General features: G+C 44.1%; 1 protein-coding gene across 1 annotated transcript in view; it reads right to left on the reverse strand.

Moving 5' to 3' along the window:
- Positions 1–297: 297 nt before the first annotated feature.
- Positions 298–27,760, reverse strand: part of scap (SREBF chaperone) — a 211,039-nt gene continuing 183,576 nt past the window's right edge. Inside the window, 4 exon segments of the mRNA XM_084336159.1 lie at positions 298–1,819; positions 2,576–2,782; positions 9,682–9,762; positions 15,822–15,988. Coding sequence (XP_084192285.1) covers positions 1,574–1,819; positions 2,576–2,782; positions 9,682–9,762; positions 15,822–15,988 — 701 coding nt within the window. The 3' untranslated portion in view covers positions 298–1,573.

Raw genomic sequence — 27,760 nt, forward strand, 5'->3', positions numbered from 1 at the left:
TGGAAATATCATGGTACCTTTTGGAAATATGACAATACTTTTTTGTAAGGGAGTAGCCTAAATTTAAATCACCAAATTGTCTACTTTGAAAAAGGTACGGTTTCCAGTGATGAAAGGGACACAGCAGCACAGGCCAATAAAGTAGCCAATGTAAACTCAACATCAATGAGCAACGTCAATATTAAATCCAGAATTCAAGAAGAACAACGTTTGGAAAACAGAGGTAGCCTGACAAAGGCTTGGTATGCAGGGACTGTGTGGACCAGAGGCCCCCCCCCCCCCCCCCCAACACGCAGCATCAGTAACCCTAAAATCGGACCCAGAAAACTGGGATAAAAGGGAGGAACCTCTCCCCTTGTAGCCTACGATACCCCAAATAAAACCACCTCCCAATGTTTTCAGTTCAATATTAATTACAACTAATGCTTTTTTTCTCTCTTTACATTTATGACATCTTTTCCACATTGTATTTTCTCGTTAAGAGTCAGGATTAGCTATTCTTAAAAACAAATTGTTATTAAAAACATTTTCTTTTCACTAATAAATAGATTTAAACATAAAAACCAACCCCCGCAGGAGGTTAATTTAGTTACAGTAATCATATCCAACCCTCCCCACACACACAAACACTGTGAGACACACACTACCATTCAAACACAATCATCGTTTTTTGTTCTCAGCAGTGTTTCACCATAAAAAGAGCTAGGAACGTGCCCTAGACGCATTCATTCCATCGCCAACACATGCTCACTCAGTGCACACTGTCCTGCACACACACACACACACCCACGTAACTGCTTAGCTTAGCCAAACAGGCCACAGACCCCTTTGATCCTGCGGTGGCTCCTCTACGCTGACAAGCTAGCCAGGCAGCCAGGAAGAAAATATACAAAATAAAATAAAAAAGGAACAGATAACATCTTGGGCCGTTCCGAAACGCCGCCCAGATCAGCAGCATAGAGGGCAGAGCCACAACATGAAACAAACAAACAGAAGCACAAACTGGTGACCGCTTGACCTCTTTGGGCCGGTGCCCTCCAGCTCTGCAGACCTCAGCATGAAATGTCAAGGGTCCTGCGCGGGGAGGCAGAGGGAGGGGCTATACTCTGCAGCAGATTACACTGTCATCATCGTCTGAGATTACATCTTGGCTGGTGCCTTTTCTAGTCCATTCTGGATAAAAGGCCTAACAATCGTGACAAGCTGAACAGTCTTGTTTTTATTTGAACAGGAGAGGAGGCGTCCGATGGAGGCATAGGAGAGTTACTGAAATGGGAACAGATTGGGGGACAAAACTGTCAGTGCTTGACTAGCCCATCTTTTCCCCTCAGTCTAGTTTCTCCAGCACTGAGGGCATGTAGACCAGGCTCAGTCTAGTTTCTCCAGCACTGAGGACATGTAGACCAGGCTCAGTCTAGTTTCTCCAGCACTGAGGGCATGTAGACCAGGCTCAGTCTAGTTTCTCCAGCACTGAGGGCATGTAGACCAGGCTCAGTCTAGTTTCTCCAGCACTGAGGACACGTAGACCAGGCTCAGTTTAGTTTCTCCAGCACTGAGGGCACGTAGACCAGGCTCAGTCTAGTTTCTCCAGCACTGAGGGCACATAGACCAGGCTGAGCTCACTGCCAAAGTCACAGACGATGGCGGCATTGTCCAACACAAGCAGCTGCCGGACACCCTGGCCGTCGCTGCTCTGACCCAAGTACACCGTCTGCAGCAGGTCCCCGAAGTTCAGGTCCCAGAAGGAGACGCAGCCCTGGCCCCCCGTTACCAGGAGAGACTCGGAGATCACCCCCAGGCTGGCCCCACAGCCCACCTCCTGGTTAGAGGGAGAGGGAGGAGGATGAGGAGAGATGCAGGAGATAAGAGGTTAGATGTACTCAAAAAGATTAAAGGTGAATTCCACTCTGGGTCTCTCTTGTATTTGTAGAAACATATCTTTAAAAATGTCTACAGAGTCAAATGAGCCCACAGCCAGCTCTGGACATAATATCGTCAGAGTTTAATGTTGCTTTGTGGTGGAATTTCCCTTTAAAAGAGAAAAAACTAGGGCTGTCCTTAGTCAACTAGGGCTGTCCTTAGTAAACTAGGGCTGTCCTTAGTCAACTAACAGTCATGGGATTTGTTGACTCATCCATGTATTGATTTAAGTGACAAATCTGTCAATACAATACCACATGTAATGCAGAGGGACCTCTTAAGTCTAGCGCTTGCTAGAGATAATAGATAGATAATATTTCAGGAAATGACTCAGCATGGAAATAATAACAAAGATGGACTAATCTTTAAACATTTTTATTCTTAACATATGGGCTTGGAAGTGCCAGATGGGTGGGGTTTAACACACTGGGACAATTCTGAGGTAGTGTGAGGTCCGTCGTCGTTAAGCACAGAAAGGTATATCAGCGAGTTCCACTTTCTCACCAGCAAACATTTTCTAACAATAAATACAACAGATACATTTTCAGATTGTAGATGTCTCATTTTGGAACAAAACCTTCCCACTATTTATCGCTATGGAGCCTCTAATAGTGCAGCGCTTTCCCCAGCTGTCCCCCACACACACAGAAGTTACCTGTTGTATGGAGTAGAGCTTGATGCCGGTGCTCCGGTCCCAGATGCAGATAAGGTCGTCCAGGCCTGAGCTGATGACACAAGAGGTGGTGCAGACCAGTGACGTGACATCGCCGCGGTGACCGTAGACATGGCTGACGCGGCTGCCCGTCAGGACGTCCCAGAGACAGATGGCCCCGTCCTGCCCCCCGCTGGCCAGAACCATGGTCTGGAGGGATCAGAGATCAGGGATCACATTTTGCTGTGAAACATTTGCTGGCGTACAGCATGTTGACAGTTGCCACCACATGGATTCAGTTGTAAGTTCCAAGACGGTGAGGGATTTCTCAAACCTTGGTGTGATACAAATGTCTTAATGGATACAAATATTTTTTAACCTCTTAAAACCCCTGTCAATTGCATACTGAAAGTAAAACACTATTCTGGAACCATTTGTAGCAGATGCACAAGTCTGGCCTCTTTTGAAAGGAAACACTCTTGATGTATGTTTAGGCGTTTTTTTCCAAAGATTTTTGAGATGAGTCAACACTACCGCAGTCCTCTCTCCCCCTCCCCCACTAATCTCTTGTCACATACACCACATAATTCCTTCTTAACCCCTTCTCACACAACACAACAGATTAGTGGATACAAATGATTTTAAATGGATACAAATGTACTGCGGCAACGGGCCAGTGCCTAGACATAATGACTCAATCCCCACCAAGTCACCCAATCATGGTCAATGTCCACCACTATCACTGGGCGAGACACTGAGCTCCATATCTACTCCAGGTGAGCTGCAAATGACTGACCCCTTTCACCAGTTGTCAACTATTCAGTTTTTATAGATCAAGATGTTTATTTGACATTTAAGACATTTAAGAAGTCATGCATTGTACAAAACAAAATATGGAACATGTTGCAAAGTATTCTCTCTTATTTCAGAAGCAAAAATGAGTCCAAGCATTTGAATCTATCCAAAAATGTCCCTCTGCTCAGCCAGTAGGCATCGGAGTAATAATGTCAAAATAATAGCACAGCCAAAGAGCACACCTGACATACACACCTTCCCAACAGATAACCATTTGACAAACAAGTCTCATGACATATCAGATCCAGATGCCTGATAGGAGGATGAGTGAGCATAACCTTCTCCAGAACAGTGCCTACAAATTATCCGTCATACCCCGCTCATTCCTCACTGTTTGAGCTGGGGAGCAAACGATTCAAAAGAGGCCCGTCTCTGACTATTCTTCGTTAACTAGCAGCTAACGTTAGTTTAGGTTTTTACCGTGACTTGGGCAACAGGGATGAGGGCCCAAAGCATGTTGAGACACATTAGGGGCAACAGTGGCTCAGGAGGTAGAGCAGTCGTCTGGCAATACGGAGATTCCCGGTTCGATTCCCGCTCCTCCCGGGCAGCGTGTCGATGTGTCCTTGAGCAAGACACTTAACCCCTAATTGCTCCCGATGAGCAGGTCGGCACCTTGCATGGTTGCCTCCGCCGTCGGTGTGTGAATGTGTGAGTGAATGGGTAAAATGTGAGTAACAAATTGTAAAGCGCTTCGGATAAAAGCGCTATATAAAAAAGCAGCCATTTACATTGGACCCCGTTGGATATCAGTCTTTTTTCAACAGCCTTCTGTTCATATCCAGAATGCTCCCACACTACTGATTAGTTGCTTTTTTGGTGGATATAAGTAATTTCTTTAATGGTTTAAGTTTTCACAGCATGTCTTTGTAAACTGTGCTTGTGTGGCTGTTGGTGGGAGTGGCACTGGCTCACACTGCACAAAGAAACAGCATGTACACAATGCTGACGCTACATGTTACATAATGTTAAGGATATGGTGGTGCTTGCTCAATTTTCTTTTATCCTTTTGTCTGTCTGTATTTTGTCCTGTATGTTGTAACCAGTGTTAAGTTTTAGTCTTAGTCATGTGTCAAATGCTCTTTTTTTCGTTTATAATATTTAGTCACCTTCATTTATTTTTCGTTTAGTCAGTTTTAGTCAACTACAAGTCTGAGCATTTTAGTCTTAGTCAGTTTTAGTCTCGATTTTGTCTTTTTTGTTTTAGTCTAGATTTAGTCGCAGAAAACTGATGACATTTGTGTCTAGTTTTCGTTAATGAAAAAAAGGTATTTTATTCTCTTGTAATGCAATTCTATTTATACTTAAAGTCTAGCCAAACCCAACATATTATTTAGCCTTTTCTAGTCAAACCCTATCAGCTGATTCACAATAAGTTCAGTAGAAGGCTAGAAGCCCAGTAACCAAACATTCATATGGTCAATAGATTCAGAAATAGTCAGACATGGAACATATTTTGATTTAAATAGCTTATACATTTTCTTTAACCAACAAAGCAACAATAGGATAGTGTAAAATACACAGTACACAGATAGCAATTCTCACTGGGACCTACACATTTCAGACATCAGTGCAACTAAGTTTACATGAATCGAAAAAAGCTAGATCAATTTATATAAAAAAATTGTCCTTTACCAAATGGTCAAATAACATGATTATTTTTTTTCTCAAAGTATTTTTGGTAAATAAAAATATTTAAAACAATAAAATAATAATATTAATTAACAGCAGCCGGTCTAAAGAATTTAAAGAACATAAAACGACCTCCTTATAACCGACATAGGGGCAAATTGGAAGCGAGTGCTGTTTTCCATTTATACTACGTTCCAGTCGATGCCCTTTTGTCCGTCGAGTCGTACCGTAGATCGCTGATGTCACTTGGCGGCCTCCATCAGAGCATTAGCAACGCTAACAACATTAGCGAAGCTGCCACTGCACATCTATGTGCATAAAGTGTGCTAATAGTAACAAAATATCACCGCCCCTAAGACTGGGAGCGTTCTAACTCTACTGAGCATGTACCCAACATTATATGAAAAATGTAAAGCCATTATGATGTTTTATTGTGCTTCAAGCGCTAAAGGGATTCATAACAACTTATAGTAGGATGAGGATCCATCTCAGTGTTAGTACTCGTTTCTTTTCTTCTCATACCAACATTACCTTTTTAAGTGAACGTGGTCTTGTCCTTGTTGTATCCATGTGTAATGTTGATACAGACGAAAGAGTATCTATGGGGGAGAGCAAGTCTGTGCGTGCATCGTCTGGGATATCGGTTCCAGGCTAATAAGTTAGCTGTTCTCGCAGCCTAGCCATCCTCTTTAGCCTCCGTTGTCTTAGGCTACGTTTAGACGAGCGTTTTGGGATGGAAGTCTGAACAGAAACCGCAAAAGTCGTCTTGCGGTTTCACTTTTAATTTTGCGTTTAGACAAGCGTTTTGGGGTGGAATTCTCCGTGCAGACGAGGCTGTAACGACGGAGCCCCGCTGTCACACGATTGGCGCATATGTCACATGACGTGCTGTGAAGACCCGCCCTACTCTGCCTCTGATTCGCAGACTGTGGATGGGGAATGTGATTGGACCAAAGCAGTCACTCACAGACATTGGGTCCAGTCACGCCGCGGGACAGATTCTTGTGTATTTAACCCTTTCACTGCCACACGACAGCCGGTTGTGTGATAGTAAAGGGTTAACCTTCTGTCGTGTGGCAGTGAAAGGGTTAAAAGTACTGCCAATGTAGCCTTCAGGTGATCGCCAGCGCCCAAGGACAAATCTATGCACTATGGGAGATCGGGCTTTTTGCTCCTCCGCTCCCAGTCTGTGGAATGCTCTCCCTGACTACCTGAGAGCACCACAGACTGTGGATGTTTTTAAGAAAGGCCTCAAAACCCACCTTTTTAGTAGAGCCTTCTGTTGACCTTTTATCAAATTTTTTTTGCTCCACACATTTTATGTTCTTTTACCAATTTATTTTATCAGTTTTATTATTCTATGTTTCTCTGCTATTTTATGTTTTAGTCTTGCCTATTTTTATATTCTTTCTTTCCTTTATTCTCGCTAGCTTTTAAGTCCCTTAACTGTAGCGCTCTGAGAGTTGCCCCGCAACTGTAAAGCGCATTACAAATGAAATCTATTATTATTATTATTATTATTATTATAATCAGACATGCTTTGTTTACGCTTCTAGGCTACTGGCGGCGCTGGCGCATGCCTGTGATGTAAGCAGTACGCGCGACCAGAGCCGTGACAACCATAGATATCTATGGTGACAACCCTTTCGTCATCGTTTTATGCGGTTTGACAGTTTAGATGAGAGCGCAAAGGTTTAGCGTTTCTAGGAATTCCACCCTGGAAGGTAGTCTCACTTTTTTGCGGTTTCACCCCGTAAAAACGCCGTTTCCATATAAACGAAAGGCACATCCGAAAAAATATTTTTGCGGATTCACCTGCTAGCGTTTCCGTCTAAACGGGGCCTTAGATGCTATGTTCTTTTGGTAGAACTCTTGGGCTGCCGCACAAGTGTTGAGAGAGTAGCGGATCCCGTTCATGGTTATTGAAAATCTTGCTGGGTGGTATAAGTAAGGGATAATGTATAGCATAGGTGTCAAACTCATGGCCCGTGGGCCAAATGCGGCCCGCCACGTCATTTGATGTGGCCCCCCAAGAGCTCTGGTAAAAAAAAAAAAAAAAAAAAAAAAATAAGGTCTGACATTGACCAAACTTGATATGCATGACCTTGGTGGGCTCTAGGTCAACTCCTGAAAAGGGGGTCAATGTCAGACCTTGCAATCAAAAGTTAGGGGCGCACTGAAATTATGGCAAGGGTTATTAGCCCCCTAACTTTTGATTGCAAAGTCTGACATTGACCCCCTTTTCAGGAGTTGACCTAGAGCCCACCAAGGTCATGCATATCAAGTTTGGTCAATGTCAGACCTTGCAATACACTGTAAGGCACTGTAAGGCTACTGTCCTGCCTCACTTCCAGTGATGAAGCTAAGCTATGCTAACGGAGCATCTATTCCCAAAGCTAAAATGCACGCACAGAGACAAAAAAGGTATGCATCTTCTTGTCTAACTCCAGGGAAGATGTTAAATAAGCTAATTTCCCAAAATAGTGGATGTCATAGCTTGTATTTGATGATATTCTTCTTTGTTATTTACTTGAATGGTTTGATCATTGATTGATGGAGTAATATGGGGTTCTGATAAACTAAAATTATTTGTTAAAATAAGCTAAAATATATTTTTACATCTATGCAAATGCATATGCAATATGTATAACTTGAATAAGTAATACATACAGAAACAACATGTTTAACAATATGTAAATGAGTAGCTACATTTATTTTACATTACATTAACATTTATACGGTCTTTGGCCCTTTGAGGGCAACCATAATGCTGATGTGGCCCTCTGTGAAAATGAGTTTGTATAGCTACGAGGTCATTGTCGCAAAATAATTGACCGACACGGAGTTTAAAATACCGAGCCGCCTCGGCGAGTATAGCTATACATTATCCCGCTTATTACATGGCTAACTTACTAACAATATACCAAATTCATTTGACATCGACTCCGCTCGTCGCTCCGCCCCCTGTCATCGCCGGCAGCTTCCCCGGCAGCAGAACACCGGCAGTGTCTAATTGCACTGAAACAGTGTGTGTCAGTGGGCTTGATTGCGAACAGCTGCGCACAGCGGTCATTATTGTCCCACAGCGGTCATTATTGTCTGATAACTGACCTCTGACGCGCGCTATTGACCAATCACAAGCAAGCATTTCGGCGAATGTGAAAACGCCATGTAATAATAAGCTGTAGTCGAGAGAGACCTTAGTGCAGAGCTTAGCTATAGCCGGAAACTGAAATACTGAAATAATAACGTGAATTATTCAAAAAGTTATAATAATTTTGTCTCATCCTGTTTTAGTCAACATAAATTAAGAGATTTCGACATGGTTTTTGTAAACTACATTTTGTGTCATCAGTTGTAGTCAACGACATTGCATAAATTATTTAGTCACGTTAGTGTCACATGATCTACATTAACGTGACGTCACGTCTCATTTTCGTCAGGAGAAAACGCTTCGTTGACGACCATATTTAGTCATAATTTTAGTTGACAAAATTAACACTGGTTGTAACTTGGTTTATTATTTTATTGCTGCCATTTTGGTCAGGTATTGCTCGTTAACTCATTGACCGCCACACTGTTTTCGCATCTCTACTCTTTTTTCATAGATTGCGAGATATGACGCGTTATATGCATTATGTGCAAATTGTTCGGGTTGCTCGCCTGAAACCCCAAATACTTCCAAATCAAAAGGTATATACCATATACATATGTGTCTTCACAAAGTCATCAAGGGGGGGGTCGTCTTACCCCGAAACTGCGATCGTTACCAAAAGCATGTTTTAGGTCCGGTAAAATACGACACTGATCGGTACAAAAGCATGTTTTAGGTTAAAAAAAGACGAGCAGGTTACCTAAAATAGACCTTATCTCAGTCAGAAGGTACTCCAAAATGAATAAATCCCAGTCGTCCCATGGTGATCGCAATTACTCGTGTATATTGGGCATCCCACGGGAAATAATAGGTTTTAGGCACCAAATCTCCAACTGATTGCTATGTCCTGATCCACTCCGAAGCGGAAGCAGCCGGAGGTAACTCAGTACTGGAAGACAACTGATATCCCCAGTTCAAAAGGTAGGCGATACTGCCACCTGGTGGGATTCGATCGTCATTGCAATTTCAACGTAGGCAGCTGTGCCAGGGAGACACAGGCAGCTCAGAGTGAGTGTTTAGAATGAGGATCAAAGGAAACAGATCAAAGGATCAAAACCAGAGAAAACCCGGGTATGGCGCTCAACGGTTGGCGACGAAACCCTGAGAAAAGTCGGGTTTGCCGGCCAATGAGTTAAAGAGATCCTTGATCTCAAGCATTTTACCTGGTTAAATAAAAGTTTAACATAACTGGCAAGAGGAGTTGTCACAGGGCAACGTCGAACGCAGGGCTGAATAAGTAGATGTCATAGCTTCTAAAGTTGAAGGTCTGCAAGGGTCTGTGTGCATTATGAAATGATGATTGTAACCTATGTATGGGAAACAATGTAATCAAATACATGTTTAAGACCCATCAACTTATCATATTTAAGACTTTTTAAGGCCTAAAATGTTTTAAAGAGATGTTATTAAACACAAGACCCTGCGGAGAACCCTGGCTATTGGAATGACAACGGGCACTAGTACCGACCTGGTCTATGTAGATGGCTGTGATCCCACCAGAGTGGCCCTGCAGAGTGAAGAGACAGCACGAGTCCTCCAGACGATACACCTGGTACACACACACACACACACACACACACACACACACACACACACACACACACACACACACACACACACACACACACACACACACACACACACACACACACACACACACACACACACACACACACACACACACACACACACACACACACACACACACACACACACACACACACACACACAGTGTTAATGATGATGACAGGTGAAGGTGTTATGTGGAATGCATGTCATCAATATGAGAAACATTGCTAAACTCCGGTCCATCATATCTCACAATGAACTGGAAATGTCTGTACATGCTTTTATTTCATCCAGACTATTGCAACTCACTATTCATCTGCCTAAATAAAACATCCGTGAATCAACTTCAGTTGGTCCAAAATGCTGCTGCCAGGCTACTCACTAGGTCAAAAAAAATCATGTCACATCACCCCCATCCTAGCTTCCCTGCACTGGCTCCCGGTAAATTTCAGGATCAACCTGGTGTTCACCTCCAGAGCAAGCCCCCCCTACATCAGCGAGCTTATCCACCCACTTTCCTCCAGCCGCTCACTGCAGTCATCTGACCAGGAGCTCCTGGTGGTGCCCAGGACCAGGTCATCCATCAGGAGCTCCTGGTGGTGCCCAAGACCAGGCTCAAAACAAAAGGGGGCTGAGAATTCACGGTGACAGCCCCAAGGCTCTGGAACGCCCTCCCCTAAACATGAAAATCGCTCCCTCTGAACCCATTTTTAAAAGGCAGCTAAAAATTTACCTCTACAGGCAGGCTTTTAACCTCTTAACAGGTTGGGTACCGCCATCGGGCCGACGTACCCGTGGGCGGAACGCACAAAGTCTTATATAACAATGCTATTTTATCTTGTGATCAATCTGGTTTTAGGAAATGTCACAGTACCGTTACAGCAGCTACAAAGGTAGTAAACGACATAATTGGGGCTTTAGATAGGAAACAACATTGTGCTTCCCTTTTTATTGATTTTTCAAAGGCATTTGATACTGTGGACCATAATATAATGAAGCATAGGCTAATTAATGTAGGACTGTCTGACTCTGCTGTTGGCTGGTTCTGTAATTATCTTGCTGACGGGACTCAATGTGTTCAGGCTGATGGTTTTTATTCTGATGTTTTCTCTGTCCACAAGGGGGTGCCACAAGGTTCTGTTCTAGGACCAGTTATTTACAATCTATATCAATAATCTAGGCAAAAATGTTCCAGATGCAAACTTTAATTTTTATGCTGATGACACTGTCATTTACTGTTGTGCTAATACTTTTGACAAAAGCTCTGGAAAGTTTGCAAAATACGTTTAAAGAAATAGAATCCCAACTTCAGCAACTAAAGCTTGTTTTAAATCCGGAAAAAACAAAAATTATGATTTTTACTAAATCCAAAACAAAAGTGCCTTGTCTTGCCTCTATACACGCATCGCAAGGCATTCCAATTCAGATTGTGTCGACTTTTAAATACCTTGGCTTTTTACTTGATGACAGCTTGTCTTTTAAACCACACGTTGAAAGCCTGGTCAAGAGGCTAAAAGTGAGGTTGGGTTTCTTTTTCAGAAACAAATCGTGCTTTTCTTTTAATGCAAAGAAGCAACTAGTTGCTGCCACTTTTTTACCAGTATTAGATTATGGTGATGTTTTATACATGAATGCCTGTTCCACCTCACTACACATGTTGGACACTGCTTACCATGGTGTATTAAGATTTATTTCTGGATATAGATCACTTACCCATCATTGCACTCTGTATGCTAAAGTTAACTGGCCGTCCTTGACTGCCCGTAGACTGCTTCATTGGTACACCTTCATTTATAAAGCAATTATTGGTCAGCTCCCTTTTTACCTCGGTTCATACCTCACCATCACATCAAACCCATTTTACAGCTTACGATCCCAGGACTATTTATATGCCTCAGTACCCAGAACCCGCACAGAGTTTGGGAAAAGGGCCTTCATGTTCTCTGCTCCCTCTGCCTGGAATGGACTTCAAAAAACTTTGAAACTGCAGGCCCTCACTACCATATCTGATTTTAAAGTTCAAATTAAGGGCATTTTAAAGAATGAGATGGGAGAATGTCGCTGCTTCACTGCATAATGTGCTGTTATATTTTATATTTAACCTGACCTTCTCTCCCCAGCAACCTCCTGCAGAGCCTCGCCTTCCATCCTCTTTCTACCTTTTTGCCCTACCCTCCAATCTCATCTCCCCCAATCCCATTCAATCTAATTTGCTGCAGCTCAAATGTATCCCCTTGCCCCACTTTGCCTTTTGTGTCTCTGTCTGTGTTTTGTGTATTTTGTGTGTTTGTTTTTGCTGCCATTTTGGCCAGGTCTTGCTCGAAAAAGAGATCTTTGATCTCAAGTGACTACCTGGTAAAATAAAAGGTAAAATTGGGTACCGCCATCGGGCTGACGTACCCGTGGGCGGAACGCACAAAGTCATGGCACTTTGAGAGCGTCTAGCGGCTCTGGGCTGCATTTTTCGCCGAACATATAAATTACTGTACGAACGCCACCTCACTCGACCAAATCCGTGCCTCGGTTCTCGAGTAGCATCTTTTTATGCACTGTGCGTCAGATGACCACCCCGGACGCCCGACGCTCGAGAACTGGCAATCATCCGCTGATGGCGAAAAATTATTGGTCAGCGTTGTAGCCAATGAGTGTACCTTTCCAACGATACCCCACGTGGGGGGGGGGGGGGGGGGGGGGGGGGGTGCGAATAAGGGATCTAGGTGAAAGTTGAGGAGCGAAAACCAGAAGTGAATCACACTTCAGAATGAAGGAAATGGAAATGGATTTGAGAGCTTTTTCTTTTTGTCGCCGGTTATACTCGGACGTCTCTCAAAGACCCATTTCTGAACGGATTTTCATAAAATGTGGACCTGTACTACATAAGACTTCAGGCTATGGAACCGCAGTGTTTTTCAGCTTATACCTCTATGCTGGAATATTGGAATATGGTATCTTGCAACCACTACCTAAAAAATCCAAGCCTGCTTGCCTCAACGACTACCGCCCTGTAGCTCTCACCTCCATAGCCATGAAGTGCTTTGAGACGCTAGTGAAGGGCTACATCTGCTCCTCCCTCCCCATCAACCTGGACCCCCTGCAATTTGCATACCGCCCCAACAGGTCCACGGAGGACGCCATAGCCCATGTGCTGCACACAGCAGCATCACACCTGGACAAGAGGAAGGGGAACTATGTGAGAATGCTATTAATCGACTACAGCTTGGCATTCAATACCATAGTCGCCTCCAAACTCATAGCCAAGCTCAGGGACCTGGGCTTGAACTATGACCTCTGCCAGTGGGTCTTGGACTTCCTGACGGGCAGACCCCAGGTGGTGAGAGCAGGCAACTGCACCTCCTCATCCATCACCCTCAACATAGGGGCCCCCCAGGGCTGTGTTCTGAGTCCCCTCCTCTACTCCCTGTACACACACGACTGTGTGGCTCAGCGGAGTAACAACACAATCATCAAATTGGCTGACGACACAGTAGTGGTGGGCCTGATCTCTGCAAACGACGAGAGGGCCTACCTGGAAGAGGTCAAGGTCCTGGCGGGATGGTGCCAGGAGAACAGCCTCTCCCTGAACGTCAGCAAAACAAAGGAGATGATTGTGGACTTCAGGAGGTCGGGGGTCAAGGACTACAGCCCCCTCAGCATCGACGGGGCACCGGTTGAGAGAGTGAACAGCTTTAAGTACCTCGGAGCCCACATATCCGAGGACTTGACATGGACCACACACATTGACAGTGTTGTGAAGAAGGCACGACAACGCCTCTACTTCCTCAGGCGCCTAAGGAAGTTCCAAGTCAGTCAGAAGATCCTTAAGAACTTCTACTCATGTACAATAGAGAGCATCTTGACTGGCAACATCACCTCCTGGTTTGGGAATAGCACTGCACAAGACCGAAGCAGACTACAAAGAGTGACACGTTCAGCCGAACGCACAATTGGAGGGGGGCTCCCCACCCTCCAGAACATTTACAACAAGCGGTGCAGGGGTAAGGCTAAGAGAATCATCAAGGACTCCAGCCACCCAAACAACTGCCTCTTTGAACTGCTGCGGTCAGGCAAGCGATACCGGAGTCTCAAGGCGAGCACAGAAAGACTCAGAAGAAGCTTCTATCCCCAGGCCATCAGGCTGCTCAACGAACAATAAACACTATACAACAACCATCAAATGCACACAGCACACACATCCACACGCACACACTCACTTTAAACAAACAACACACTGCAGCACCCACTCTCCACACTTTAGATCACCTAAACACACTTTATATTTATTGATAAAGGATTTGCACTACAACTCGTACACCTTACTGTAAATTGTACCTAAATTGTACCTCATCCCATTTCTGCTTTGCACTATATAGTATTGTATATTAGTACACAGCATAGTATATTGTATATTATATGGTAACTCAGTTACGTCTATTCTGCATCGAACATTGTACATATGTCTATACTGAACACTGTGACCTCATTTTTTACTTCTAATTTACATGCTATACTATGTTATTTCGTACGTATCTTGTCTAGCACAGTCTCTGGAGCGTAACAGTAAGAAGCATTTTGTATAAAAGTATTCTGTACTTCTGTATGACAACTATTAAAGAAACTTGAAACACTACAGAAACATGCGAGTACACAAATTCGAGTTCAACTCAAGTTCAGACCTCTGTTACTCCATTTCATTAGCAATAAAAGTGATTTTGCATTAGTAACTTCAGAATGTTATCTTTCAAAAGAGACCAGTGCATGTGCTATAAGTATAAAGCTAAGCTTTGCAAAAAAAGTATGCAGTCCTCAAGTTCAAGTAAACAAATGGCCACTTTTCTGGGTGCCTGTTAACACTTTCAGTGCCCAGTGTACACATACTATCGATAATCTAGCGTTTATTTGAAAACGATTCATAAATAGGCCGAAAAATTACAACGTTTTTGTGTATTCTAGAATATTCCAGTAAATGTCTTTTTATCGCGGAATCTTTATATTTTCCTTGAAAACAAGGGCTTTTCAAAATGCTATAAAAACGAAAATGAACCGATAAAAAAACAATCCGTTTCGACAATGTTGACTGCAAACGAGTCATTGATAAGCGACGGGCAGATTAGACACATAGCCATAATTTAAAACATAGATTAGGCGTTTTTAATGCTAACAGGTGGCGGCATTCAAGGAGGTTCCGGGGCACCGAGCTCGGGCACGGAAAGTGTTAAGAGGTTAAACACCTATAGCCGCTTCTCTGTTCATGTCCTTTTGTTTTTTTTGTCTATTCTGTTGTTTTAGCACATTTTTATGTTTTATTCTTTTCTTCAAATGTTTCCACTTACTGTATTTTAATGATGTTATAATATATTACTGTTGTAAAGCACTATGTGTACTCGTGCTGAGAAGCGCGCTATATAAATAAAGTTTTACTTACTTACTTAATATGAGGACACACTTGACAGTTTTGTGATAGTGTGGACACTTTCCCACCATCTGTGCTGATTTAAACAATACATATTATCTATCCTGATTTATTGTGTTGTGAACAATACAGGCTATATTTCCTGATTCATTATGTTGTGAACAATACACACTTAGAACATTAGTTTGGAGTCACTAGACATACACACAGGTCTCAGGTCTCCCTTGTAAAAGAGATCCTGGATCTCAATTGGGACAAACCTGGTTAAATAAAGGCTAAATAAAAAAAAGGACAGTGTCATAGATGTGAAGCATCTCTCATAGATTGAACAGGTCTTACACAAAGGGCCATGTGTGTGTGCTGCCACTAGGGGCAAAGTGGCTAACTGCGAGTGAATTACTAAATTAATTAATTAATTAATGAAAGAATGAGTTAGTTATTTAGTGACTCTCGGATCTGATTCTAGTAATCAGGGAAACTCTTAGCATCAATAACCTACCTAGTACCAGCATAGTATCACACCCTACTTTAGTCTGGTCCTGGTTCAGTATCACACCCTACTTTAGTCCGGTCCTGGTTCAGTACCAAATACCTCTCATTGGTGCATCCTAGTCTCTTCCTCCACTCACCCTGACTGTGTGGTCCTGGCTGCCTGTAACCACCCTGCCGGCGGCGGCGCGCAGCACCGTGATGGGCTTCTGGTGGGCACACTGCACCGAGCGCGTCAGCTGGCAGCCAATCAGGTCCTCACTGCTGTAGCAGGGTGAGGGCGGCATGTTGCTGCGCCCGGGAGCACCTGGGAACCGAGACAAGAGAACAGAGGCGGAGGTTAACAAGACTAGTAGTGTCTTGGCTGTGACTTGTAGCTGAGCTGAGAGTTTCTCTGGGTAAGATCAGTGTTGGAACCAGGGTCCTCATTTATCAATGGTGCGTACGCACAGATATGTGCGTAACCCGTGTGTACGATCATTTATTATTATAATTTTTTTTTATTGATCTTTTCCCCCCTCCTCTTTCCTCTGATTTTCTCCCATCCCAATGTTAGTCGTTATGCCAATTCCCAATCCCCTTCCTGGTCGCTGCGCACTTACCCCCCACAGTCGGTCTGGGAGAGTGGAGGCTATCACGTGCTTCCTCCGACACACGTCTAGCCAATCAACCGCTTCTTTTCACCTGGCAGCGCGGACTCTCACTGAGAGGGTGTAACGTGTGGAAGGATCACACTACCCCCCTTAGATCCTATCCGTGCTGAGCAGGCGCCCCGACCGAACTGTAGGAGTCGCTGTTTACAACGACCCGGACCCACCCCGCCAGATTTCCCACCCTCTAATACAGCCAATTGTATTAGTGTGAACAGCCAGCCAAGCTGGTGACAACACCGGAGCTGTGAGCTGGATTCGAACAGGCGAATCCAGCGTCTCCGGTGTTGGTGACGAACGCAATCTCCGCTACACCACCTGACCGCCAACATACAATCATTTCTAAGCAAAGTGTGGGACTTATCATTTTGAACGTGTGCTTGACTTTGTGCGTATATCTACGCACAGCTCAGAGCATGCGTACCTGGCGTCCAGCGGTAGAATATGAAGACTACAACGCGGAAATAAGCTTCCGTGCATTAGTTTCAACACTGGCGTGTTCTGTATGACCCGTAATTCATTATAGTTAATTTTAAAATAGCGACAGTAGTGTAATTATAACGGGCTCACGCGCGAACAAGAGGTTGGCCTGCTTGTTTGGCACGGGGGGCAGACGCAGAACACCCACCTCCAAACGCGATTAAATATTGTTTAAAATAAAAAGCGAAATACTATTATTTTGTGTCATGTTTCCAAATAAGATTGGTCACAACGAAATGCTTTCTACTTCAATTTGTTGGTTAGAATAGATGACCTCCGTTGAAACTTCACTGAGACTAAAGGCCTCTACATGCTACAGCAACTGCAACACAACATCGACAACGCAACAGTGTTGCAGACACTATGCCTTTATGCTTCTGCAACATCGACGTGCAGGCTATGCAACATTGTACCCCGGATGTAGCTAGGTTCCCTAGATAGATGAAACTTCCCTTCTCAACCAACCCATTGATAACAAGCAGAAAAAGAAGCATCATTTTTACTTCCGGTCGGGGGGTTTCAAAATAAAAGAGCGACGTCTAAAAGCACCGGAAATACGTTTATTTTGTACATTATCTAACGTTAACACGAACCTAAACTAATCTAAAGTTAGTTTAGGTTCGTGTTAACGTTAGATAATGTACAAAATAAACGTATTTCCGGTGCTTTTAGACGTCGCTTTTTTATTTTGAAATCCCCCGACCGGAAGTATTTGTGATGTATTCTGCTTGTGTAACTTCTGTGTTTGTTGGTGTCTGTAGATCGTTGGTGAACAACTAACTTTAGGTTAGTTTTAATGTTAGCTAGCAGCAGGGATGGACGCCTTTGTGCAAATGCAGGCAGCGACAGGCACTCGAGGTCGAGGAAGAGCTGCTGAATTTAATCGGCAGGAGAGAGAGCTCGTCAAAGCCGGATATATCCCTGTGGCTGTGGTTGTAGGCACGAAAATGCAGCTCGAACTACCTGTTATATTAAATGAATTGATTGCTGTTGTAATGGGAAATATTAAAGGGACAAACGATGAGCCGTTTACATTAATGATTCTGAGTCATTATTAATAGTAATAAGAAAGTTTATTTCATCCGTGGCCACAAATGAAAGATCAGTTTACAATCAGAGACAACATGTTAATACAGTAGTGTCTGACCATAGAATGATCCAGAGCTCTGGTCAGACATACAATTAAATACATGAAAATGACGTAGAAGAAACAAAATGGCTGGTTAGAGACATTAATAATACGACTATATTATGGCTATGGCCTGGAGCAAAACAGCTTCGTCTAACTGTTCCCATAACCTTGGGTTATGGCTCTGAAGAAACACAATCCTGTGACCTATAGTCTGGCCCTTTATAATAGAATACTCATTGTAACTGTCTATGTGGAACATATTTTAATACACAAGGATATGACGAAGGTAAACAAAAATGGTTCCGTCACTGGAAGCAACAACAAAAAGGTTATAGCTTGGGAGATATTAGTACCTTGGAGTCTTCTTAAAGAGACATACACACATTAACCAGTCAAGCTGGTCACACTGAAAGTCAACCTGTATAACATGATATCTCAACACAGATCTATAAGGACATGATAATATATTCCACGACACTGTTTAACTTGTCCGTGTCCAGTCCTTTCGATTAGCCCCACCGTTCATTGTAAACAATGATGCATGTAATTATATTAACGTTACTGTGTGTTGTTGTAGCTATGTTAATAAATTCTGAATGGCATTAACGTTAGTTGGGTATGATAGCATTGAATAGCATCAACGCTAGCTGGCTGGCTACAACAAATTATCACAAGCTGGCATCGTAAAATATCAACACCAGCCATGGGAACACTGTTTACTAAATTGTGGAGGCTTTTAATCGTCAAGGTAAGATGATTTGAAGGCGTATGCTATGGAAGTCCCCTGCGGCTCCACTTTGTTGAAATGTACATAACTAGGGCTATAGGATAACCACCGGTTAATTCACGATTTTTTATTGGTTTGTCATGACAAACCAATTACATAATCCAACATATGTGTAAGAAACTAACATATTCCAGTCAACGGTATATATTTTTAATGATCCGTTACGGCAAAATCAATACTTCCATTTGTATAAATTACATTAACTCGAGGATGGTATTCCTCCCTGCGGGACCAATATTATTCTATGACAGCCCCGCCCCCATTTGCTAACCAACCAATCACTGCTACGCAACATCAACGCAAGGTTGTTCAGATTAGATTTTGGGGAGAGGTACGCAACATCCTCACAACACACTACAACACCCTCTGCAACATGTTGCATTGAAGTCGTGCTGATGTTGTGTTGCAGTTGCGTTGCAGTTGCGGTGCAGTTGCTGTAGCATGTAGAGGCCTTTAACACAGTCTATTTGTGAGCTCCTGCACAGACGTGATGATAATAATAATAGCTTCATTTTATATAGCGCCTTTCAAGAGACACAAGGTCGCTTTACATAGGGGAAAAAATAACAAAGTAACAAACATAGTGGACAGACACAACATATAAATATGATGATGGAATTCAAGTTTGCGTTTTTATTGATCACATAGGCAGGCTATACATGGTGTAGGCTACATGGCAGTGAGATTCATTGTTCTTGTACTCTCGCATTATTGTTATAGTATATGCTATTGTCAAGAAGGAAGTACATTATTTTCAATCATGGCTTTAATTCGTATAGCCGAGAAGCAGTCTCCTATCAGCTTCATTAATCCCGACCCATCTCAGCCACAGCATATCTGAGACCGGCTATGGAAACAAATCATAAATAGACTACTGTAAATAAAATAGCATATAACATTATAAAGGATAGGCTATAGCAGGGGTTCCCTTTCTTCCCCGAGCCCCACGATTCCTTGGAGACATATAGGAATATGATATAGGCCAGGGGTAGGCAACCCTAGGCACGCGTGCCTGCATAGGCACGCGGGGGCATTTTCATAGGCACAGGGGGCAGCAGTAAAAAAATAAAAATACGAAAAAAAATTTGTATATATATATTTTTTTGCTTTGAAATATTATAGTGAAATATTTTGCACTGTTGTCGCATTTATCTTGTTGAAATCCTCCCACAGGTTCTTTTTACTACCACATATTTAATTGAGACCCTTTATTTGTTTATTATTTCAATTTAGCTGGAAATACATTGCTACATCATTCGGTAACATTTGCAGAGCCTTATAACAAAAACATCATTACGGTCACCATTGTGACCAGTGGGATTAATCAACAAATTTTATTATTTATTTTTCTATTTCATTGAACATTGCACATGTTAAAAGCCATTTTTTTTACTCAAAATGTGAGTATTACCAAGCCAACTTGTGTTCTTAAAACAATGACAATAAACATAGTTTTATTAGGTTGAAATAATGTGGTTGTGTACTTATTTTTCTGTTAACTTATTATGGATTGAAAACTGAAAACCTTAATGCACAGTAACTGAACTCAATATTTGTAAGTTCTGGTAACTTTTTTTTTTTTTTTTTTTTTTTACAGTGTAGTCTTGCGATCAATCAAAACTTATTTACACGATATACCTCACATTCACCCTCCATTCACATCCTGGTGTTCTCCTGGTGTTCTCCATTAGGCCTGTAGGCGGAGCTATGACAGCACACGTACAGTACACACACCGATGGTGTGTGATGTGTCCAAAAATGAATGGGCAAATGTGAGTGAAATGGTCGCACTGTATGCAGCTGTTTGTCTGCATTGCATTCCCCCCCCCCCCCCCCCAACTCAGATTTAGGGTTGATACAACCATCATAATAATATTGTTAATAATAACAATAATGATGTAATAATGTAAAAATTATCATTAAAAAGACCTGATTATGAGAAAAAGAATTACGATGCATGGAATATTGTTGAGGCACACTAGTTACAACTATATTTCAAACAGGCACTCCATGTCAAAAAGGTTGCTGACCCCTGATATAGGCTATACATGGGTCCGTCAGCGAGGAGATTTGGCCATTTGAGAATAGGCTATTATGGCCAAACGAGGGCATATAGCCTATAAATATTATTAAATGTTTTCATAAGCGTAAAGATACAAGGACAACAGTTATATTAACGATCAAGTTAGTTTACTGTATGCTTGCTTCGCGGGGCTCCGTGTGACATGTCTGTGCCATGCTGCGTTATGCGCAAATTACTGTTGCATAATGTAGGCTATGCATATATAATTTATATAGTCTATACCTAATACCGACATCAAAATAGATTGTATGCCTCTACAAATCATATTAAACCATGCAGGTAGAACATTTACGGAAAATCCGTCGCGATTGACGGAGAACTTTAATCCCTGGGTAATCGAACTTTAAAAGAACGAAACGAAAAAGGGCATTCATATTCCAGCATGGTTATTATTAATGACACCAACGGCAAACAGTGGTTAATGGTCTTTATTAGTGTTTGCGCTGCCCAGGCAGCAATGGTCTTTAAGTTAATAGATATCGTATCCGACATCACCGTAGCGTGTACACGTCTGTCAGCCTGTTGCGTATTTCTCCCACGTGTTCGCTCGGTGTAGTCCACTTTTCCACATTTCATGGGGGTACATTACCGTATATGGTTAATTACGGGCGGTTCTATATGCAAATACTTAAAATCATGCACGAGCGCGGAGCGTAGAACAAATGATATTTATCAACACGGAGTGTGCGTAGAACCTGTGTACGCACGTTTGATAAATCACGATTCTTCTGTGCGTACACACATTCTAAATTCTGTGCGTAGGAACGGAAATAGAACACTTTCTACGCATTGTTGATAAATGAGGGCCCAGGTTTCTCTGGGTAAGATCAGTGTTGGAACCAGGGCCCTCATTCATCAATGTTGCATACGCACAGATAGTGCTTAACCCGTGCGTACGACCATTTCTAAGCAAAGTGTGGGATTTATCAATTTGAACGTGAACTTGACTTTGTACGTATGTCTACGCACAGCCCAGAGCATGCGTAGCTGGCGCCCGTTGGTAGAATATATTATTACAACAAGGAAATAAGCTTCTGTGCATTAGTTTCAACACTGGCGTGTTCTGTATGAACCGTAATTCATTATAGTTCATTGTAAAATAGCAACAGTAGTGTAATTGTGGTCAAAACCCTATAAATAGCATTTGGAATAATAGGTCTTTATCTCCGAATGAATGCAGCATGGTTTATATAGCGTTATCGGAATATACGGTGAAGGATTTGGGGTGCTTTTTCAATGTATGTGATGTATAGATTGGGGGAGATGACCACAGCTAAAACGGTGATATCGAAATGTGCATGGAAGACGGTGATAGAACGGTGACCAGTGGATTGAATACACTGCCAGCGAGGGTGTTTTGTTTTGAATTCCTTGTAAGAACAAATTGATAAGAGAGAGTGTAGGCCCAGAGCAGGAGGGAGAGAGGTTCATATAATGAAACGTGAAATGTGTGTAAAGGTTAAACGCGGTTGTCATGACAGCGCGGCACATGACAACCAGAAGGCGGGGCCGTCGTTGTTACGACGAAGATCTATAAGTCGAACTGTGTTTCCGGGTGTAAGGCAGACCAAGAGCGAGTAGGACTGAGATCACACAGAAGACACTCTCTCCTCTCATCGAGAGGGGGGGGGGGGGGGGGGAGGAGGAATGCCACATCATCATTAGCTTCGGCTAACGCGAGGAGGGTTAGGCTGACAACCAGGCCTGAACACTATTGGACTGAATAACAAAAGGACGATAGACGAACACACCGAAAGATCATTAGAATAGACTTTTCAAGGACAATAACATCTGTTAACATCTGAGCTGAGGTTTCTGTTTATCAAATAAACCACGCTTTTCCTTGTAAGGTATTTCACGTTGTCGAAGTGTCGGTTTCTTACGGAGGTGGAGAATTATTATGGTTTGCGGATTGTACTAACGGGGAGAGATAAGGATCTTATCAGCCAGTATCTGAGACGTCAGGACCATTAAAATGACACAACGCAGAGGAATTGGATGGAGAGCCAAACAGACGAAGACGTGGTACTGGCCAGATTGATCAGGATCTAACAGTTGGTTGCCGATGACAGCCGGATTTGCAAGAGATAAAAACAACGGGAACAGTTGGTTGCAGAGAGATAAGAACAACGGAAAAAGACTTTTTCAATAATGGGACGACAGTGGACAACAGTCATCGTGTGTGGGAGAATCATGATCGAGCAAGGCCGGCCAGCCCTGGGAGAGAGCGGCGAGTCGAGTGGTCAGGAGGCGAACCAGCGCTGTAGGAGAAACAGCGCTCCGATCAAAAATGTGAGTTCACTGTGCACACACGGTTGTTTTGATCTTTTAAGCCAAATAAAAACGAAAAAATAGTGCATCCCGTAAATAAGTAGCGACAGAGAAGCCAGCTGTAATAATATGAGCAGAGAGCCATGGGGAAAATCGAGGGTGTTATCTACAGAGAATGAAAGCAAACGAGGCAGGCTGCACAGTTTTGGTTTAAGGAGGGTAAATGCGAGATGAGGAAAGGGGGGGGGAACGCTTGAACCAGATCGAAAAATTGTTAATGGCGGGACTGTTTTCATAACAGAAGGAAAGTCGAAAGGAGATTGTACCAGTGTGTATTATGTCCGATCAGGCAAGAGTATTAGTCTGAGAAAGCGTCCCCTGATAATGGATAGGAAAGAGAGGAAAAACAGCTGTGTTTTTAGGCCTTGGAAGGAAGGGCAGCGGCCGTTTGTTTGAGAGAGTAGCCATTTGCACCGAGACAAAATGGCCGTGAGCACCACGAGGAGATAACAACAGATAAGAACCAGGAAGTGACACGTCAACTAAAACACCATAGAGGAGGAGTAGGTCGCCACCTAGTGGCGGAGGGGGGGTAGTGCGGGGGAGTTTTCATTACCCATAGGGGAATTTTTAGATATAAGTCTGTACTACCATCTAGTGGCGGAGTGGGGGAGTGAGTCAAGTTAGAGAATCTACTGCAGCACAGAGAGTGGATCTATTATAATAATAATATATATATACAGGTTAATTAAATAGAGTTTAATCATACAATGGATTAAATAATAATTGCACAGAGAGGAGGTGCAGTTATTTGAATGGGTTAATTATGGAATAAAGAGGGAGTTTGAATTCTAGTGGGGCTTTCTCACACCTAATAGGCAGAGTCTTGAAGACACGTCACCAGAAGAACTGGCGCACGCTGGGGGTCAAACTGGGATGAAGATAGCCAGCGTCGAAAAGTGGGAATCGGTTTAGTTGCAAGTGTCACGCCGGAAGACAACAAACAGGGAATATTCTCGAATACACTAGACACGTTGTCATTTGTCGGCCTATTTATGAATAGTTTTCAAATAAACGCTAGATTATCGATAGTATATGTGTACTTATGCACGCTATAGAAGCAGGCTGAAAAATCTATTCTCTCATTTCCTCAACATCACACACACACACACACACACACGGCACATTCTCCAAAAAGATTATTCCAATTCCTGATCGCCATTCCAAATATCGATCGCGTTTATTGATTGATTATTGGCTGCTGTAAATATATATTCCACGCCGTTTTCCAACTCGCGATCACTTCCATGTTCATCAGACGGCTTGCCAGCACAGTGGAGCCAGTAGGCTCCCCCCACAGGGATCTCCCAGTATAATCGAATGACCTGCAGTTACACAGGGATAGACGATAAGGGGCGGTATTTTCCCATCTGAGCTCCTAGAGGGTCTGCTGTACCAACAGGAGACTCGGTTGATGAAATATGAATTCAGATCGCTAATAAAAAAATCAAACGACATTTCACGTCGTCGGCACTCAACGCACAGAATTTAGAATGTCTCTACGCACAGAAAAATCGGGATTGATCAACCGTGCGTACACGGGTCCTATGCACACTCCGTGTTGATAAATACCATTTGTTCTACCGTCTATGCTTGTGCATGATTATCCATATATGGTAATGAAACACCCCCATGGGATGTGAAATAATGGTCTAAGCCGAGCGAACTAACTTCACTGAGAGCGCGATTGATCACGGAGGTGTAACCAGCTAATAGACCTATCTCAAACCCTGCCCCTTTTCTTGATCCTCCAATCACAGCTGTCGCTTACCTCGGACAAACACGAGGAAGTCCGAGGTAAGCGTCAGCTGTGATTGGAGGATCAAGAAAAGAGGGCAGGGTTTGAGATAGGCCCATTTAACGTATACAGCATTTCCCGTTGTGATTGTGAACAAACTTATTTGGAAACATGACACAGAATAATAGTTGTTACAAAGGGTCAGACTAAACCGAATATATATATTTGTTGCCTGAGATCCCATGTATAGTATTTGTATATCGTTTGATATCCCCTGTATATTCCTTGTACAATATGCACGGAATATCCCTTTAGTCTAGCAGGACAGACCATAATATTCATTCCTCTATTGGAAGCGACCCCCCTGGCGCCAGGCACCGAGTAAAGCCTTGCCCACTCGAGCTGACTTGAAAGGTACCGACGAGATATGTCTGAACATGCCCGCTTTTCGCCCACGGCTACGAGACCTAGGGGCGACAGAAATGAGATAGGTACTATTTGTTCACCGTGGATATAAATATGGCGCAAGAATACAGAACCCCCCTTGCAGTTCCTCTTCAGTTCGCCTTCAGTTCAGTCTGGTTCAGTTACCAAGTAAAGCCTTACCCACTACGTAACGTGAGGTATAGCAGGGCTCGTATCGCCCAAGATAGAATCGTGTTATCCTAAATACGTCTGTTTGTCGTATCGTTCTCTATATATTAGTAAACCTTCATTACGAGTCAAAGACCACGTGAAGTGGGCAATTGTGTGTCTATAATAGAGCACTTATTGCCGCGTGCTAATAGTACAGTAACGTCAAGTTCAGCCGTGCACTACCGCACCGGAGAGGATATCTACACCGGAGCAGCAGCACCACGGAGGACTTACACCCCGCCAGCGGTGCCACTCTCCGGGCAAGGATTATTCTTCAGTGCTTTGACTGTGGCGGCTGGAGCAGAACCGTCTGCCCCGCTGCTGCTGTGGGAACTACACATCTACCGTGAGGACCATCGCCCAAGCCCGTCTCTGCCGGAGCAGAGACTTGACGGCTCTCACCTACACGGCGCACATCCTGGGACCAGGTTGCCTATCCCCACTGCTCCAGGGGTGATATTGCCCCCGTGAACCATTGACTTGCATAGAGCTTTGGCCCCCTCTGCTGGCTTACAACCGGTAGTACACCCTTTCCCAGAAGATCCCTAGATAATTACTTAATATGCACTATTGATTTACCTGCACATTCTATTTGCCTTATAAGCGCATCTAAAGTGACAAAGTAATGTAATCTAATATTCCCCTTTGTGTAATAAATATTGTAAACTAGTATTCTGTGTGGAAAACAGTGTTATTGTGAAGTGTCGTCATCTAGAATACCTTTGTACGGTGTTAGCCAGCAATGTACAAGTCGGTAGTGATTCAATGATATCAGTACTTGATTAATACAGTCAGGGAATTGTACCCCTCAGTTACAATTGGTCCTTCGATAGCCGAGATAATAATTAGCGTAATATTAATATAATATTAATATGGAATTGGCCGATGACGAACACTCCACAAACGGTTCTCCTAAGCTAGATCGCCCGCAGCGCAGACGACAGCCACCTCCCTACCTAGAGGCATACTCTGTCAGTCCAATACCTAGCTTTAAAGGGAAGTTAAATGCGGAAAAAGTAGAAAGTAAAATTATGTCTGACCTTAACAACCAGGTTACCCCGACCACAGAGGCCCTAGTGGGTGCTAATGTAACTGACCAAGCTCACGGTGGGGACCAGGAGGGAACTGACACGACTTTACCCCCAGACAATACAGAAGAAATAGCCCCCGATCACCCCCGGGAGGAAGACAACCCTAGAGAGACGCGCACCCAGGAGACGGATCTCCTCGGTACGCAACCGGAGAATGGATCTCCAACCAGTACTGCCGGGAGCCGATCGCCCCGAACGGCGTCTTCCCCCAGCGAGGCGGACAAGATGCTGGCGCAAGCACTCATCGCCACCCTGGCAGCCTCCACCGAACGCGATCGACTTCAAGCGCAACAGACGTGCGAGCGCGAACATTATGCAGGCGAGCGAGAGCGCTTCCAGGCGCAACAAAGGAGCGAAGACGACCGAATAAGACTGGAGACCAGACGCCTCCAGACAGAAGAGAACATCGAGAGAAGCCGCGCCGACGCCGCCCATGCCAGCGCCAATGCCCAGCGCGACGTCGAGAGAAGCCGCGCCGACGCCGCGAATGCACAGCTCCACGCCGCCCATGTCAGCGCCAATGCCCAGCGCGACGTCGCCAACGCACAGCGCGACGCTGCCCAGGCCAGCGCTAATGCGCAGCGCGACGCCGCCAATGCCCAGCGCGAAGCAGCGCGCGACGCAGCCCATGCCCGGCGCGAGGAAGAGCGCGACCGGCTGCAGGCGGAGCTGATGGACAAACTGGTTGCCATGGCGACACCCCCTCACTCCGCACGGAGCTCTCAGAGGTCGTCCAGACATGGGTCTAGGACACATTCCCCTACCCGACGAAGCGACCCGGAACCCCGCCTACAGGAGGATCCTGTCCACGTCTCCGAACCCCCTCCCCAGCCGGTCCATACGAGACCTAGCAACCGGGTAACGGAACCGGACCACGCCGAGAGACTGAACAGACGACTCCAGGTCCTAGCAGAGGAAGAGGAGGAGGAAGAGGAGGGGTGTCAAGCCGACCAGCAGCAACGTGCTCTGGCCCAGGAGGCCCAGTACAGCCCCGACCCGCAGCCACGTACTCAGGACCAGGAGGTCCAGTACAGCCCAGAAGTCAGCCCCGAGGCCCTGCGCTACAAACCCCCGACTCAACTCACGGGTGAGTTTGACGCACCGCCAGCCCCGAGGAACAGCACCTGGGTACCCGACCTTCGGTACCCACC

This window comes from Notolepis coatsorum, assembly GCF_963971535.1.
Source record: "Notolepis coatsorum genome assembly, chromosome: 19".
Lineage (NCBI taxonomy): Eukaryota > Metazoa > Chordata > Actinopteri > Aulopiformes > Paralepididae > Notolepis > Notolepis coatsorum.